Genomic DNA, 17291 nt, shown 5'->3' with positions numbered 1-17291 from the left:
TTTTGCAGCCCCCATTGTCTGCAGGAGCTAAGCAAAGAAATCCCCCCTCCCCCCTCTGAAAAACGGGTGAATTTTGAATTATCTTTCTGCCTACGTAGGCAGAAACTGACAGACCAGCCCACCTTGGCTCGAGAAACTCCCAGAGGCGGAGCTGAAGCGACGCAACATCACCGCTCATCAGTTAGGAGGTGGGAGGCAGTGAGCGGCAGAGCGGTGGAGGGGCGTCGCAGTGCTCCTAGCCAATCAGAGGAGAGATATTTGCATGCTGTTTGCATGTATGAATATTCATGAGCAAAGCTGGAATCCGGTCATTTTGGACACACCCCTAAAACAGTCCATTAAAAAAGAGCTATACAGAGACACCTGAGCACTTTTTTTTTACAAAAACGGCTCACATGTCATTCATTCATACTAGAGACCACAACTAGACATTTTAAAATGAAAGAAAAAACGACGGAAGGTGACCTTTAAAACACATTATGCACAGGTGAACAAATTTATAAACAAATCAATTTAGTCAATATTACTTAAATTCCTTTTTAGAACATTTTACACAGAACTAAGCATGTTTAAATTATCATTATCAGAAGAAAAGCGTGATTTTTTTTATGTTTTTGACTTTTTTCTCTTGCATTTACTGTGTATGTGAATTTTTAATGACAAATGCACCAGCAGAAACGGTACAAAATTACTTTACCAAGAACCATACCTGTATGTTTACTTTGTGACAGGTATAACTAGCACATAAGTACCACATAATTATAATGCTGATTATGATACTGGATTAACAACTGTGGCAGTGGCACAATGCTTTTATATATCGCCTCTCTTAAATCCAGAGATGAACCTGTATATACTGTAACATTATATGAGCAGAATGTACCTTTATGTACATATTCAGACCACCCAACCTAAAAATGATTACAGGCACACATTAAAGAATAAATCATCTGGATTCCAGTAGATCAGATGATTGATTAATATTATTTAAGACATTTTTTACTTCTGTTGATAATACCTGTGTATTTTAAAAAAAATATTTCCTTCCCTCCATAAAGTATTAAGAGCTTTTACATGATCAAAATACTGTATTTTTTTAGTACATTACAGTATTAATTTAGCAAAATTATATTCACAGTGTTAAATCAATGTTTCCCTGCATCTGAAACCTAAAACAACTGTAAACTAAAAATCACATCTGACCTCTCTCACTGGCATTAATATAAAAAAACTCTGAATTAACCTGAAACTCAATTAAACGTCTAATGTGGTATTGTTCTATCCATATTAATATCACCATAATTTAACCTAATCATGTACAGTAATTGTGTTTTTGATTGGCCAGGTACTTTTAAAAGTGAGCACCAAGATCTGTGCCCAGATATTTTTCATATACATCATATTTTTATCTATACAATTAGCACAGCTAATTATGATACTTCACATCATCCCTGAAAATAATATAAACTATCTAATTTTCTTCATGTCACATAGTTTAGTTTGAGTTTACAAACTGTGTGGCTCAGTAGGTTTTCTTTCATAAGTCATACGATCCGTCCCATATTATCCCAATACATTAAATACTGTACAATTCTTCAAATGCAGTAAGACCATACTGTCGCTGTCCAATGATAAACATGTGTCTCCAAAAAAAGCAACTTTACAGAAAAGAGAGAAAACTACCCAAACTTTTAATGGAAGTCAATGTAAAAAAGTTTAGGTCATTTTGGAAAATATCTGTTGGTCCATGTATCAAGAAGCACAGTTTAAGACACAGTTGGTGTGTTCAAGTTATGTAAAAAAATGGAGATACTTGTTTTCCATTGGAAAGCGACGATATGCAATTATCCAATCAACTGATTTGCAGAAGCAAACTCTTTCCCATACAAACATAGTCACAATTCAGCAATCAATTTCTGATTTAAGTATCCAACTGATTCCAGCAAATAATCAAACAATCCCGTAGTTAGATTTATACAGCATGTGTTTTGAGTAAAACTCAAGATCCTTGAACAATTTTCTTTTTTTAAATACGGTAACTCTTACCCTAAAAGTGCATCATAGTCTATATACCACATTAGACTGCCATCTGTTGGCCGTACCTTTGTGATTGGATACTTGGCTGATTCACCTTTAATTCGGCTCAGCTGAGTGACGAGCTCGTGCTTTCTCTTCCCCATCACTAGAACCCCCACCCTGCGGGCTTTGTTGATGGCAGTGAAAGTGAGGCTCATGCGCTGGTGGGGTTTGACTGGACTTTCGGTGAGGGTTACCAGTCTTTCCCCAGTCTCATCCAGCTTGCTGTCCTGGAACAGTGAGGCGGTGTGGCCGTCCTGCCCTACACCTAGCAGTACGTAGTGGAAGCTGGAGGCATTGACGTGCTGGTTGATTTCCTTCTCATAGAGGAGAGCTCCTCCATCTTCCTCAACACACAAGCGCTGATTGAGCTGCACTGGCATTGGATGGATGTTGAAGTATGGAATGCGTACGTGCTGAAGCAGCTGCTCATAAATAGTGCGGAAGTTGGATCCCGCATCACTTGTCGGTACACAGCGCTCATCAGCCAGCCACACGTGAGTCTGGTGCCATGGAAAGGTATAGTGGTGCAGAGCCAGCTGAAGAAACAGTGCAATAGGACTGGAGCCACCAGACAACACCAGATGGAACTGACCCTCATCCTGTATGACCTCTTCTGCTATGCTTTGCAGGTCGGAGGCCAAGCGCTCCACCAGTTCCTTTGCCCAGGCTGACACCATTTCAGCACCGCGGAACTTCCCTTGCATGACCTGGAAGTTCTCGTCTTGGCCTTGTTGGATCACATTCACCACCGCCTCGTTGACGTAAGCAAGCTCCCGACCCCGCAGCTGGAAGTTCAATAGGTCTCCATTGGCGGCACCCCCCGGGTATGGCCTAGGGAAGGCCTGAACCAGACTGTCCAATAGCGGCGTCCAGAAAGCCCAGGAGGCCAAGAGGTTGTCAGCACTGATAAAACTGTCTTTGCGTCCATGTAAGACTTTATTAATCAGCACATAATAAGCTTCTTTAGGTGCAACCGGGGTCTGGATGTAATAGTCTGAGAGTGGTAATCCCAACACACTGATATCTTTATGCTCTGTAACTTCTCTCCAAACACTGCTCACCAGAGAAGGCTTGAACAAATTTTTGCTGACAAGAATTGCTGGATAGTCCAGCGCTCCATGACCCAGGTGGAACACAATCTGTTTGGGTTTGCAGCTGACATGACTGTAGTCCTGAACGCAAAATATGTCATTTTTAAAAAGAATCCGAGCATACCCAACCCGTTCATCAAGCATCTTACCCGAGGTCATAAATATAGGAATGCCATCATACTGAGGACTGTCAGTAAAAATGCCTACACCTGTAAACACAAGAGTGTAGCAGTCATCTTTAGAAAGTACCAATCATAAAAAAACAAAAGCACTATTTATACAATTATTTAATTAAGAGAAAACCTGAATGCAGTAAAGAAAAGCCACAAACTCACCAGCAAAAGTTGGAGTTCTGCTGAAATAATCCTTGGTTTTATTAAGTTCCTCCTGAACCTCTTCAGTATATTTCTGGTACTGACCTACAACCACGCTGTTCCTCCCAAGAGGTGCAAGAAAACTAAATACATTTAACTTGTTCTTTAGGACCTCTTCACTGTTGGAAAGGTTAGCAGGTATTTTCATCATTAAAAGGGTCAGGACTTCTGTAAGGTGGTTCTGAAGAACATCTCTAATAACTCCATACTGGTCGTAGAACTGAATCCGTCCTGTGAAAACCAGAGCAAACATGCACATTATCCACTCTGTCCATGGTTGGAAATCATTGTAGCTCTATTTTAATAACAAATATTAATACAAAATCTATAGGTTATTAAACTAATTTAGTATGTGTTCATGACTCATGACTTTACCTTTGCAGACCAGTGTTTCCTTCAGCACAATCTCTATTCTCTCAATGTGATGTCTGTTCCAAATTGGCTCTAGAAAATTACTATTCTTCTTTCTAAAGGACAAAATCTGGGCGACAACCTTTAAAACAAACAAACACTTATCATTATAAAAACTTATATTGACTGTTGTTTCTCCTATATATTTTCCTACAGGTAGTGCTGGACAACATGCCCAAATTTATATCACAATGTATGTTTTATTAAAGTCCATACAATATAATTCTGATATTGATAAAACAGTATAAAAGCCACTGCCTGTGTTTGTCATCATGGACTGATGCATCCTGCTGTTTCTGCACAGCTTGAATCCAGTACAGTCACACTTACCAGATGTTCTTATTAAAGGTCTAAGGCTACTCAAATATGCAAATATTAAAAAAATCTATATATAAAATAAAATGACAAAAAAAATGATCACTTTTATTATATGCTAGTAGATATTTTTTTTCATTAATATTATTTGGGCTGAGGACTCTTACTTACCAAAGGACTGGTGTTTTTCTGAGATTTTCAAAGATTACATGAATATAGCTAATAACTGGTTAATGGCACTGTGTAAGTTCTGCTGTTTGATATGACATGTAATACGTCTTTAGTTTAGTTTAGATTAAGAATATACAGATCACTCTTTAGTATTTTACCTGCGTAATGGGTTTATATGATATTAATGTGTGCTTAGGTAAAATAAAGTCCTCATCTGCACTGCCTGTGTCTCACTATTCAGCCATTTTGCTCAACTGCATGTAAGAGACATCCTTGGAGAACCGAGGACAGTCAAGTCTTGGTGTACCAGACTCAAGGTCTGTATGTTTATATGGTTATCTTAAAGGTTAGACAGTTGTGCTTGCATGCTGACGGACAGGGAAGGAGGGATTTTCAAATTGAAAAAAAAAAAAATAATAAAACTTTACCTCTTTCCCCAAGTAGTGGTCAATCCTGTACATCTCCTCCTCCTTAAGAAATCCAGCCAGCTGTGCTGCGAGAAGCTGGGCGCTTTCAAAATCATGACCAAATGGCTTTTCTAGCACAACCCTGAACCAAGCCTCAGCTGGGGGCCGGCAGGTGCTGTTGATCTTTGATGAGACGTCAGCATAGGCGAAGGCAGGGACAGACAGGTAAAAGAGCCGACCAGCCTCCACCATATCCTCCTGCTTCAGCTGCTGCTCGATCTGCTGACTGAGCTTCTCATAATCCTCCACAGTCTTGAGCTGGATGTACTGAGAAAGTCGTAAGAACTGCTCTTTAACCAGAGCACAGCGCTCAGCGGCGAGCTCAGGTGGGCACTTAAGTTCCTTCAGGATTTCAAAAAGCAGAGGGGTTCCCTTTTCTGATGGAGAAAGTCCTCCTCCGTAGAAAGAGAAGGTGTAGCCCTTACCAACCTGACTGGAATAAAGACGGAAAAATCCTTGCCAAAGGTACTTTCTGGCCAGATCCCCTGTGCTGCCCACAATAACCACTGACACGTGCCTAGGGCTTTGGGCATTCTCGTCCTCTGTGGTGTGGCCTCTCTGCCAAACAGTGGTGGCCAGTAACAGCAACCATGTTACCCTCCACATTCTGAAAGCAAACTGCTAGCCTGTGTGTTGAGAAAAAGAAAAGGGGTAGAATCATTAGAGTCTTTAAAAGAGTAAATTAAAAGTTGAAGTCAGGTCATTTTTTTTTTTACATTTATTACCATTATTACAGTTACTAGACCCATCTTTCATTAAAATGAGAAGATTTTACCTAAAATTATACTTTTTGAGGTACATCCGAGTATTGTGTGTATTTATTATGTTTAGAAGTATGCATAACAGCAGAAGCCATGCATATACATTTACATAAAGCCAATGTGACAGAATTGAGCATGCCTTACAAAATATAAAACACCATGTGACACAAATATACGCTTAAAATGGGATTCTACAAAATATTTTTATTTGGTAGTATATATATATATATATATATACATATATTAATACTTGGTGGTGCCATGAAATAAGCACTTCTGGTTACATAATAAAGCATTCTAGTATTTAAGGTGTTCGCATGTAAGAAACCTGGAGCTGGGTGATACAGTCCTAAATAATAATGTAACAAAATAAATATTGTAATATTAAAATGAGCCACTGTAACAAAAAACTACGTACGGACCTCCCGAAAGGACATGGTGTATTTTTTTCTTACATATTGGTGAGTACTACATACTAAGTGGCAAGCACCACATATTAAGTGGTGTGCAGCAGATACTATTTCCTTCAGGGGCTTCGTACAACCGCAATAGTGAAGTGCAGAATATTTAGTGCATGTATATAAACTGCAAACAATATTAAAATAAAGTAACATTTAAGATTTACAGAAAACAGAAAAACAAATATAAAACAGAACGCTTTAAAGACAGAATATAGCTATAATTATGAGATTCCAACAAGAGTGTTGTGTATGATGCAATAGAACAGACCATTAAAAAAATTCAATTGGTAAAGACCCTTTACATAAAAAGTTACCGTTCTCACACTGACATAAACATGCCTTTAAGGAACCAAGATTGGTCATTTAATGGCATTGCTCAAATAAGCATTTTAAAGCACCTATATCTTTAAGAGTAAAGATACATTCTGACTTATTTTAGTAATGAACTGTTTATCACATCTGATACAGGAAACAGGAAACTTGAGGTCAACACAAATAGTTGTCAACTCAACCGGAGCTGACAGTACAATTCTTTTGAGAAAGTTTCCGTGCAGATAAATCAATATTAAAAAGCTAAAATTAAAATAATCTTATTATGAATACTAGTCCATCTTATACTATAGTAATTTCCCTTATTAAATGAAATGAATGAGAGCATATAATAGACTGATTGAACACAATAGAACCACAGATCATGAACACAGTGAGCATTGTTAGCTTACTGGGTGAAAGTAGGATCTGTTTAAGCTGACAACTCATTAATGACTAACACCTTACACAAACAAATGCTGCACTATTGGGCTAATCCTTTCAATCTAACTAGCCCTTAGCATTGTTTAAAACACAGGCAGGCACACAGGACTGTCTGTGCAAAAAGACCAAAATTTAACTGCATATTTAAGAGGACTAAATAAAATGTATTTAAAAACTATTGTTATGTGATCAAAAGGGCAGCTTAAATTTTGGTCAAATAATGGCAGCTTTACAAGAGAAGAACCTGTAAGGCAAACAATTATCAACCATTAACTTTTAATCCCACACTTCTTTATGTTTTCTTTTTCTTTTTACTTTTCTTTGCATTTGGCAGTTCTTTCCACTGTGTTTGAAATCCATGGGTTATATAAACAGACAAAAAGAAATGAGCAACAATATACTAAATTCTGTTTTTCATTTAATTTAGTTTCATTTAATTTAATTTCATAGTAGCTTAAGCATCTCAGTGAGACGATTTGGTCACCCATTGAACTCTATCCTAATGGTTCACTTTATATAGTCATCCAAATAGGTAATCAGGATTTTATTATCAGTTTCTTGTAGGCCAAAGATGAAGAGCAACACCAGGTTAATGATAAACATTCCCCTGTGAGGGTAAGCCAGAACAAACATGTTTAAGTAAACAAGTGAAACATAAGAGAAACTGTCAGTTACGGTAAAATAATGTAATATATACAGTTACTGGAAGCAGTTCCATAACAGCAAAGTTTAAATAAGGTCAAAATTATCTTTAAACAACTGTTATATAGCCTATTCTCACATCCTATACAACCCCACTAAAAATAAATAAATTCCACAGCAGTGATGCTCTACATATAAATCTGATTTTAATTTAATTTTGATACAGTTAAGTAAAAATGTGTTGTTCACAGAAACATGCAATTCTTGCAATTGAGTAGACAAAATTGGTTTGACTAATCTTTGGATGTTCAGTACAGCTCTGGAAAAAATTAAGAGACCACTTCAGTTTCTGAATAGAGTTTCTCAGATTTTTCTATTTATAGGTATATGTTTGAGCAAAAACAACATTGTTGTTTTAATTTATAAACTACGGACAACATTTCTCCCAAATTCCAAAGAAAAGAACATATTCATAAAGTTTTAAGAGTCCAGAAATCAATATTTGGTGGAATAACCCTGGTTTTAATCAAAGTTTTCATGCATCGTGGCATGTTCTCCTCCACCAGTCTTGCACACTGCTTTTGGATAACTTTATGCCACTCCTGGTGCAAAAATCCAAGACAGGTCAGCTTGGTTTGATGGCTTGTGATCAACAATCTTACTCTTGATTATATTCCAGATGTTTTTAATTTGGTAAAATCAAAGAAACTCATAATTTGTAAGTGGTTTCTCATTTTTTCCCAGAACTGTATATTAAGTCACAATATTAAAACCTTAACAGTTGCATCAATACCACAATCGACAGTCAAATATATGCAGAACCAACAATGAGTATATCTTTTTATCTCTACTTCCCAGCAACAGTACCTCACTGGAAATGATCATCCTGTTTCTGGGAAGGAGGAGATCGTTTCAAACATAGGTACATTTACCTTAACAAACAGTGTCAGTGGCAGGAGGCGTGATTTACTGCAAGTTAGAGCATTTGCGATTATGCATGCAGTGCATTATTTACCATTTTTTAAAGTAAGTACAGCAAATGTGGCTAACAAACTACATCTGTAAAAATGAGAAGTCAAGGCCTAAATTCTTTTTAGCACCCAACTATTGTTCAGCACCTCCAGGAACTCCTTCAAGATGCTGAGAAAACTATTCCAGGTGACTCTATCTAATGATGACTGCACGTGTATAGTTTTAATGTCTTTAATATTACATTTACAATATAAAAAAAAAGTAAAAAGAAAGAAATCCGGAATGAGAAAAGGTGTATTCAAACTTTTGACTGGTACTGTATCCTATACCAAAGTGAAAAGAAGTATACAAAAACCACCAGAGTCTCAATGAAATCCAAGTACGCAAATATCCATATATGGATATACTTGCATATATATACTTGCAGATATACACACACAACAGACTCAGTGGACTCAATTAACACAAAGTACGCAAAAACATTACTTTCATTCATCCAGACCTTACAAACGCTGCAGGCACTCTTTTACCCTTTGTTCACTAGAGGTGCAACCTGGTATCAGGCACCACACTTGTTGCAAAACACAAATAGTCCAAAAATGCTGAGCATTTGTAAATCTCTTTCACTGTATCTGCTGAAGGTGAGCAGAAGCTGCACAGCTCCTAAGGAAAGTAGAGCATGATAAATGAATAATACACTGAAACATAGCCTGAACACCAGCTCATGAAAGGCTTAACAGTTAAGACTTAATTTTTCGCAAGAGAGTGTAACAAATAGGTCGACACATCAGATTTAAAGGATAGCCAAATCAACAGAACATGACGAGGCCGGTTGTAGAAAGGGGAAGGCCATGACTAAACGATAGCTTAAGGCTGCAACAAGGCCGAACAGAGCCTGTAAGTGATAGAGTATAGATTAACTATTCTCGATTACAACTGTAATTTTTTGTTTTTACATAACTTTTTTTATTTTTTTCAAATAGCAAGCAGCTCCTTTAACTTCACATGCAGCTTTAATATTAACCTTCTATGTCATTAATTATATTTTTAGGAATCCCTGTGGTTATAGTAAACTTAAATTCAGTATCTTGCCCAGGAGTGAGCGCTTACCCAGCCACGATTAGCAGCGTTACCCAGCAATGGTTGGCAGCACTAGCCAGCCATGGAGAGCAGCGCTAGCCAGCCACGGTTAGCAGCACTAGCCAGCCACGGTTAGCAGCGCTAGCCAGCCACGGTTAGCAGCGCTAGCCAGCCACGGTTAGCACCACTAATCAGCCGCGGAGAGCAATGCTAGCCAGCCGGGGTTAGCTGCACTAACCACCAATAGTTAGCAGTGCTAACCACCAACGGTTAGCAGCCGCAGTTAGCGCTAGTAAAAGCTGTCCGGTAGCGCTAGATTGAGAAACCCAAAGTGTTCCAGTAACCCAGGGCGATATCAGATAGCGGTTTATCCTATGTTTTTTTTGTTTTTAAACGGTAAACACGCAGCCTACAGTCTAAAATATACTCGCCTGTGAAAGGTAAAAGAGCTAGCGCTGCGGTTAGCGGTTAATGCTAATGCTGCTGCACCCAGCCTTAGTGCTGGAGAAACTTCACTGAAAACTCACCCGTATAACGCTGTACTTCAGCGGAGTAGCTTTACTGCTCCTTAAATACATAACCAGTAGAATCATACATAAGGCACATCAGATCATAAAACACACTGTTGACACACTGTTGATTTTTGGGAAAATTAAGGGATTTAAAGTGTGCTTTATAGTCTGGAAAATACGATATATTATAAATAAATCAATCAATCAAACACACATAAAAAAGGGTATGGCATTGAAATGTGCAATCAAAAATGTGGGTTGTTGAGGGAAACACTATGCCATAGAGAGTTAAGCACAGTCCAAACATAACCTCCTTGTATTTCAGCAAAGAAAAAGTGTAAAATATGAAAACCACTGCCACATAAGAAAAGTTATTTGCAGTTTTCTGACAGAAGCAAATATCTATCTACTGAGATTCCCTCTGGTAACTAGTTTCTATATGTAAAGATGTACAATCTCTAAAATAACCTAATTTTAAAAATCGCATTAAAACAGTAGTTAATTCGATTAATCGTACTAATTCGATTAACCTCCCTGCCCTGGTGTCAGACATGGCAGGTCAATGGAATCTGTAGCAAGTTCTATGCAGATAAACCTGGTTAGCTGTAGCTCGTCCTGTTTGGAGCATGCTGGACTGGAGCAGGGTGCACACACTACAGGCTAACAGACAGCGTTAGATGCTGATGTTTCCTATCGTGCTGTTTAAAAAAACAGTGTATAAAGAGAGCTTATGCAGGAGTTCGTTTGCTAACGAGTCAATAATATCACCATGCCACCAGCAGCTAGCTAACTAACTACCTCTACCTCACTGACAGCTACGCCATTAGTCTCTAAGAATGAGCGCAGGTAAACCGGAGAGACTTAGGGCTGAATCGCGCGTGCACTATAGCAGAAACACACAGCACTGCCCCGCACGCGCACAAGAAGCCGCTGTAGCTGGTGGGTAACTCACCTGTCCCCCGCGTGCTGTCTGTGTCTGTAGCGTGCACGGCAGGCAGCGCGAGCGCCGTTTTGATGACAGGCGCTTCCTCTCTGGCTCGCGCTGCGGTCACGTGACCCAGGCCACGGTTCATGTTGTGTTTCACAATGTTTGCTTTGAGAATTATGGAGGAGCGAGAGAGGAGAACAGAGACTTTTTCACAAGCGCATTAAGTAGATTTTTTTAAAGGATACTTACAGGGAAAAAGCATTTTAGCATTAAAATTCATCCATAATCAAATACATACTACATGTACTATTTTGGAACAACTTATTGCAATTTAAGAATATTCAAATTATAATTAAGCTATATTTAAATACAATTTAAAAGCATTAAGTTGTTGTTTAAGCATTAAGTTGTTGTTTTTTTCAGCTTCTGTTAATACACTTGAAGTATATTATATTAAAATGTACTATTTTGTGTAATGAAGCACATAGTGCACATCCTAATGCTACTGTACACACTTAAGTGCACTTTAAGCAGTATTTAATGCCATTTCTCTTTACTGATATATTGTTAATTATAATTGTTATTCCTATAAAATATTCCTATAAAATAATCCATTCCCACAAGTGTAGTTCCTAAGCTGTATCAAATCATAAAAAAACGAATCTCTAAAATACGTTTTGCATACTACACGTAAATTAAAAAAATCTAATATACTTTTAATTAGTTATACCAAAATATGTAATACTTTAAATGAAGGCTGTATAAAAGGTGACACTTTAGGTGACAAATTCATAAATTATGGTTATTTTTTTTAGTATGCATTGATTTAAGTGTTGCAATAAATCACACTTTAAAGTATATATATATTTTTTCAATGTACCCTAAAATAATATATTTAAAAAAACGTTATAATTAAGTTATAACGTTTAGAAATTATATATGTTTTCTCTAAACACACTAAAAAAAGTAGAATTTAATACATAATTTTTAAAACATATTTTATGGAAATACAAAAAAAAATAGATTGTTTATCTTCAAAAAGTATATATAAAATAGAACATTTACCTTTAGTATTCTGTACCTAATTCAAACAGTTAGGTATGATGGGGGGATTAAGAGAGAGTAATATTATAAGCAGAACCCATAAAACATTAGTGCAAAGGTAAAGGTATAAAAACATGAGGCTGGTAAAAGTAATTAAATGATAAATAATAATAAAATACTCTGGTTAATTAAGTCTTACATAATCTAATATAACTGCAAGTGTTAAACTACTTCCTAATGCGTGTACTAGTGTACTAGTGGCCCTGTGTAAACAGACCTTTTATTAGTATGCTGTACGATAAGATCCTTTTATCTTATAAGCCATGTATCAGTATCAAATATTGTGCTTTGATTTGCTCGACTGTTCATGATAAAAATGTATGTAGGCGTTACAGGTTAACCAATAAATTAATATCTACTGTGTGTTGTGATCAGAACAGAAGAACACATGCTTTCTTATATTCTTACACATAAAAAAATCAACAATAACAATACAAAATAAAAAATAGTATTAAATTCAACTGGATTTATTTCAGTAATGTGCATTAAGCCGTTGGACCTTTTTTCCTACACTTAAATTTGCTGTTCTCATATTAAACTGTATTAAACAGAATAAACTTGGCAAACTGACATTTACAGCACTGCTCAAATTAAACTAATGCGAAAAGACCTAGAGGTTGTGGTTTGTTTGATTTATCAGCTGACCAGTGTATTACAGAGCTTAACAGACTGCTTTCGTGTGACTGTGCCATCTAGTGGCTCCCTGCAAACTGACCTTTCATTAGCATATTTATGGTAATCAGGCTTCTTTAAGGTGAGATCCACTTTCCTTCTACCTGCTGAACCCATTTACTTAGGAGCACCACTTAAAGTTTCACTGTATCTCCTAGTTCTTTGTTAAACTTAAACAAAGCACCTGTATCTAAGCTCCTGCATAATGTAGCCAGGATATACCTCCCCTTTTTAAGCGCTTCCTTTTCCTAAAAAACAGCTGACCATAAACCAGTGAAAAGATAACGTATATAATTAGATTCAAAGCATAGCTTATAATCATGTCACATGGCTGTGATAATAAGACAATTATTTAATAAAACAAATATATATATACATTTTATTATGCCATATTTCTTTTTAACGAACCAGAGTCAACAAATTCAGACTTGCATTGATGATAAACTTTTTAATTCACTCTCAATCCCACTACCACTTATTTATAATTCCCCCACTATATATGCAATATAACAAGTATGAGGTTTAATAACGCATGGGCAAAAAAAACAAAAAAAACAGGTGATGATACATAATGGATACATATTCTGATTTGTTTAACACTTTTTTCTTTTCAAAATAATTCCATATGTTTTTTTCTTTAAAGTTAGGGTGACTTTGATATTAATCTGCACAAAACCACTGAATTCAAGGTAAAAAAAAAAAAAAGGCTGGTACTAAATATATTTGATTATGCTAATAATAGTTATGAAATATAGTTATTTTTAGAACATTACTCAAATAGAGCCATTCACTGTACACCACTAACTCTACCTCTTCACAACTTTACAACTGATGCTCTCAAACACATTAAGAGACAAGAAATTCTAGTAATTAACTCTTGATGAGTTCAGCACAGCTGTCAACTGAAAGCCTGAATTCCAGGTGACTCTACCTCATAAAGCTGACTGAAAAATCCAACCAAGATGTGCAACGCTGTCATCTAAACAGGAGGTGCTACCAGCGCTTTGAAGAATCTAAAATATAGAACATATTCTGGTTTGTTTAACGCTTTTTGGTTTACTAAACAATTCCATATGTTTTCCTTGATAGTTTTGATTATTTTAATGTTAATCTACACAAAACCAATGCATTTAGGGTGTGTCCAAACTTTTGACTGCTACTGTACATAGAAAAATGGTAACAGCCGCCTTAATTATTAGGTGTGGAATCTTGTAATTTTCGTGTAGTTAAAGGTGAATAAGTAGAGTATAGGGAAGGGAATGGGCTGAACCCATTCAGTGTGTAACTCCAGTTGTTAAGTGCTGGATTTTGTCGTTCTCCTGTATTATGTAACTTGAGCACAGTATTTATGAAGAGACAGAAATGCCATATTACGATATTAAATACCATATCACAGCACAAGCTAGACCACACTAAAGACACCTCCTAGTTGGATCACTTAAGGTGATCACAGGGTTAAGTGAGATCTAAACAATAAACCAGTGTCAGATGTTACTGCTGCAGTGTTTGAGTGTGTGAGAGACAGAATGAGAGAGAGCGAAAGAGGATGACAGCTGACTTAACAAGTTCAGACACCTCAAACATACACCCAGTCATTATCATCATCATCCTCATCATCACTGTGATTATCAGCGTAGGAGTTTCAGTCTGACATACTGTAGGTACAGGCCATTATAACAGTAATGCTCATGCAGTTCTTTTTACTACAGTATTAAGTCCTACAAAGGGTTACATTTTCTAAATACTGTCCACTTTTAGTCCTCATAAATAGCTAAATAGCTTAAGATTTCAAATTCGTTTAACTATTGATCACATTTATAAGACTTATAAGACTAAACAGAAATATAAATATATAGTAAAATGAACATTGGTGTTGTTTTATTCTTTAAACTACAGACAACATTTATCCCAAGTACCAAATATTGTAATTTAGAGCATTTATTTGCACAAAATAAGAAATGGCTGAAATAACAAAAAGATGAAAAGCTTTCAGACTTCAAATAATAAAATTCATAAAGTTTTATAAAAAAAATAATAAAGTTCATAGAGTTTAGAAATCAATATTTGATCAAATAACAGTTGGTTTTTAATCACAGTTTTCATGCATCTTGGCATGTTCTCCTCCGCCAGTCTTACACACTGCTTTTGGATAACTTTGTGTCACTCCTGGTGCAAAAATTAAAGCAGTTCAACTTGGTTTGGTGGCTTGTGATCATCCATCTTGCTCTTGATTATATTCCAGAGGTTTTCAATTTTCTTATTTTTGTGTTTTTGATGTTCATGGTTAAGTGTGTGTGTTTCAGAAAAAGGCCTCCCATGTGGATCTTATGAAAAAGGTTATTACACATTGTTTGTATGAAATTTCCTCATAGAAATGTCAAATAAGGAGGATTTAAAAAATTTAAATGACTAAAAATTACTATATTTATTTACTAATTTTAAAAACAATTACTTATTCTTAATTATAAAAAAAGTAATCTTAATTGAAACAAATATGATTATTTTATTGTAACACTTCAAGAACAGTTTGCAGCACCTTTGTTTTTATGACGACTGTTTTGTTATAGAATATGGGAATTTATGCTAATAATTTTGACACTGGTTTTAGATTTTGGGTCAAATTTGTCAACATTTAACAAACTGTGCTTATTTCTGTGTTTTTGATGTTCAGGGTTAAGTGTGTTTGTGTGTGTTTCAGAAAAAGGCCTCCCATGTGGAGATCTTCGTTTGAGGTCAGAGTGAGCTGTAAACAGTAAACAAGATGGCAGCTTTCCTGTTTGTGTGACAAGTGTTTCTGGTGCTGTGTGAGTGTGTGTGTGTGTGTGTGTGTGTGAGAGAGAGAGAGAGAGAGAGAGAGAGAGAGAGAGAGAGAGTGTGTGTGGTGGGAAAAAGAACATATAGTGATCCAATGACCCAGCTGTCACTGTCATACCTTTGCATGAGAGCTCCCGGCATGTGTGTGAGTGCATGTGTGTGTGTGTGTGTGTGTGTGTGTGTAAGTGTGTGAGTGTGAGAGAAGGAGTGTGTTAAGGACAGCTATTCAGGGCACCAGGAGGCCTATTGTGTTGATGATCACCCACACTTCTCCCCTCACTCCAATATCCCCTCTTCCTACTGCCACCCTGACACTCGCCTTCCTTCCTCTCCACTCCTTTGTTCTGACTGCAGCGTGGAATTCCAGTCAAGCTGAGTACACAAACGTGCGCATATGAATGTGTGCTGCCATCTTTATTGGAGCCCTTCACCAGCACACGCTACGTTTACCATCCATTACCTCTGCGGTTTGTACCCAGAGCTTTTAAAGTCAGTGTTTTATTCTGCACCAGTTCAAAAAACAGGCTTATTGAGACCATGTTTATAGTTTAAATAACTATTAATACAAGAATTTCCTCATGACTATGCTAATATTACAATAAATGGATCCCTAATTGTTGTGTCATTGAGTTTTACTAATTATAGACCACCCCTTTATATTTGTAGCTTCCGTACATTTGTTACTTTGGTTAATTTGTGCTTCATTAAAACATAAAATTATGCTTAAAATGAGGAATTTCTTTGATTTTACCAATTTGAAAACCTCTGGAATATAATTAAGAGGAAGATGGATGATCACAAGCCATCAAACCAAGCTGAACTGCTTGAATTCTTGCACCAGGAGTGGCATAAAGTTATCCAAATCAGTGTGTAAGACTGGTGGAGGTGAACATGCCAAGATGCATGAAAACTGTGCTTAAAAACCAGGTTTATTCCACCAAAATATTGATTTCTGAATTCTTAAAACTTTATGAATATGAATATGAAGCTCTGCATCTTTTTTGTTATTTCAGCCATTTCTCATTCTCTGCAAATATCAGCCATTTCTCATTTTCTGCAATTTTTCTGCAAATGCACTAAATTACAATATTTTATTTGTAATTTGGGAGAAATGTTGTCCGTAGTTTATAGAATAAAACAGCAATGTTCATTTTATTCAAACATATACCTACAATTAGCAAAATCAGAGAAACTGATTCAGAAACTACTATTATCTAACATCTTAGCATGGAAATTCTTGATAAAGCGATAGTCTGTATGTTTTGAATATTTTGAGAGCTTTCTGGTGAAAATATGTAATTGTACAGATCATGTGGAAGAGTACTTTAAAAATGTGCATTGTGGTGTGGTCTCCTTTCAGGACAGATGAATCTGAATCTGAAACAGAATAAAATTGGAAAAATCAGGATACACCCTTCATACTTTATCATATAGTGCATAATATTTTTTTATTGTTGTCTTTTATAACACTCCTGTCTCCTGTTTAGTGTTTTACCTTTTGAAGACAGCATAGTATTACTCAAATAGTTGAAAGTGCAGAGGCCATTAAGGACAAGACAATATCATAGTTTATTTACTTTTATCCAGTTAAATAATTATAAACAAATTATCATACTCTCATATTACTCTAGGTTACACTCCATAGCAGCTTATACTACTTTATTGCAAAATTGTGTACTGTGTA

The 17291-nt window shown here is 36.3% G+C and overlaps 1 protein-coding gene across 1 annotated transcript; it reads right to left on the bottom strand.

Annotated features, from left to right (window-relative positions):
• Positions 1-340: 340 nt before the first annotated feature.
• Positions 341-11136, bottom strand: h6pd (hexose-6-phosphate dehydrogenase (glucose 1-dehydrogenase)). The gene is made up of 5 exons (XM_007253389.4): positions 11042-11136; positions 4870-5534; positions 3920-4037; positions 3506-3775; positions 341-3379 (listed from the first exon to the last, which is right to left on the bottom strand). The coding sequence occupies exons 2-5, from the start codon at positions 5512-5514 to the stop codon at positions 2043-2045; spliced, it is 2370 nt and encodes a 789-aa protein (XP_007253451.3). The 5' UTR covers positions 5515-5534; positions 11042-11136; the 3' UTR covers positions 341-2042.
• Positions 11137-17291: the final 6155 nt, after the last annotated feature.

Source organism: Astyanax mexicanus, chromosome 5, assembly GCF_023375975.1.
Source record: "Astyanax mexicanus isolate ESR-SI-001 chromosome 5, AstMex3_surface, whole genome shotgun sequence".
NCBI classification, from domain to species: domain Eukaryota; kingdom Metazoa; phylum Chordata; class Actinopteri; order Characiformes; family Acestrorhamphidae; genus Astyanax; species Astyanax mexicanus.
The sequence above is the reverse complement of the archived record's forward strand: the minus strand, read 5'-3'. Positions and strand labels throughout refer to the sequence as shown.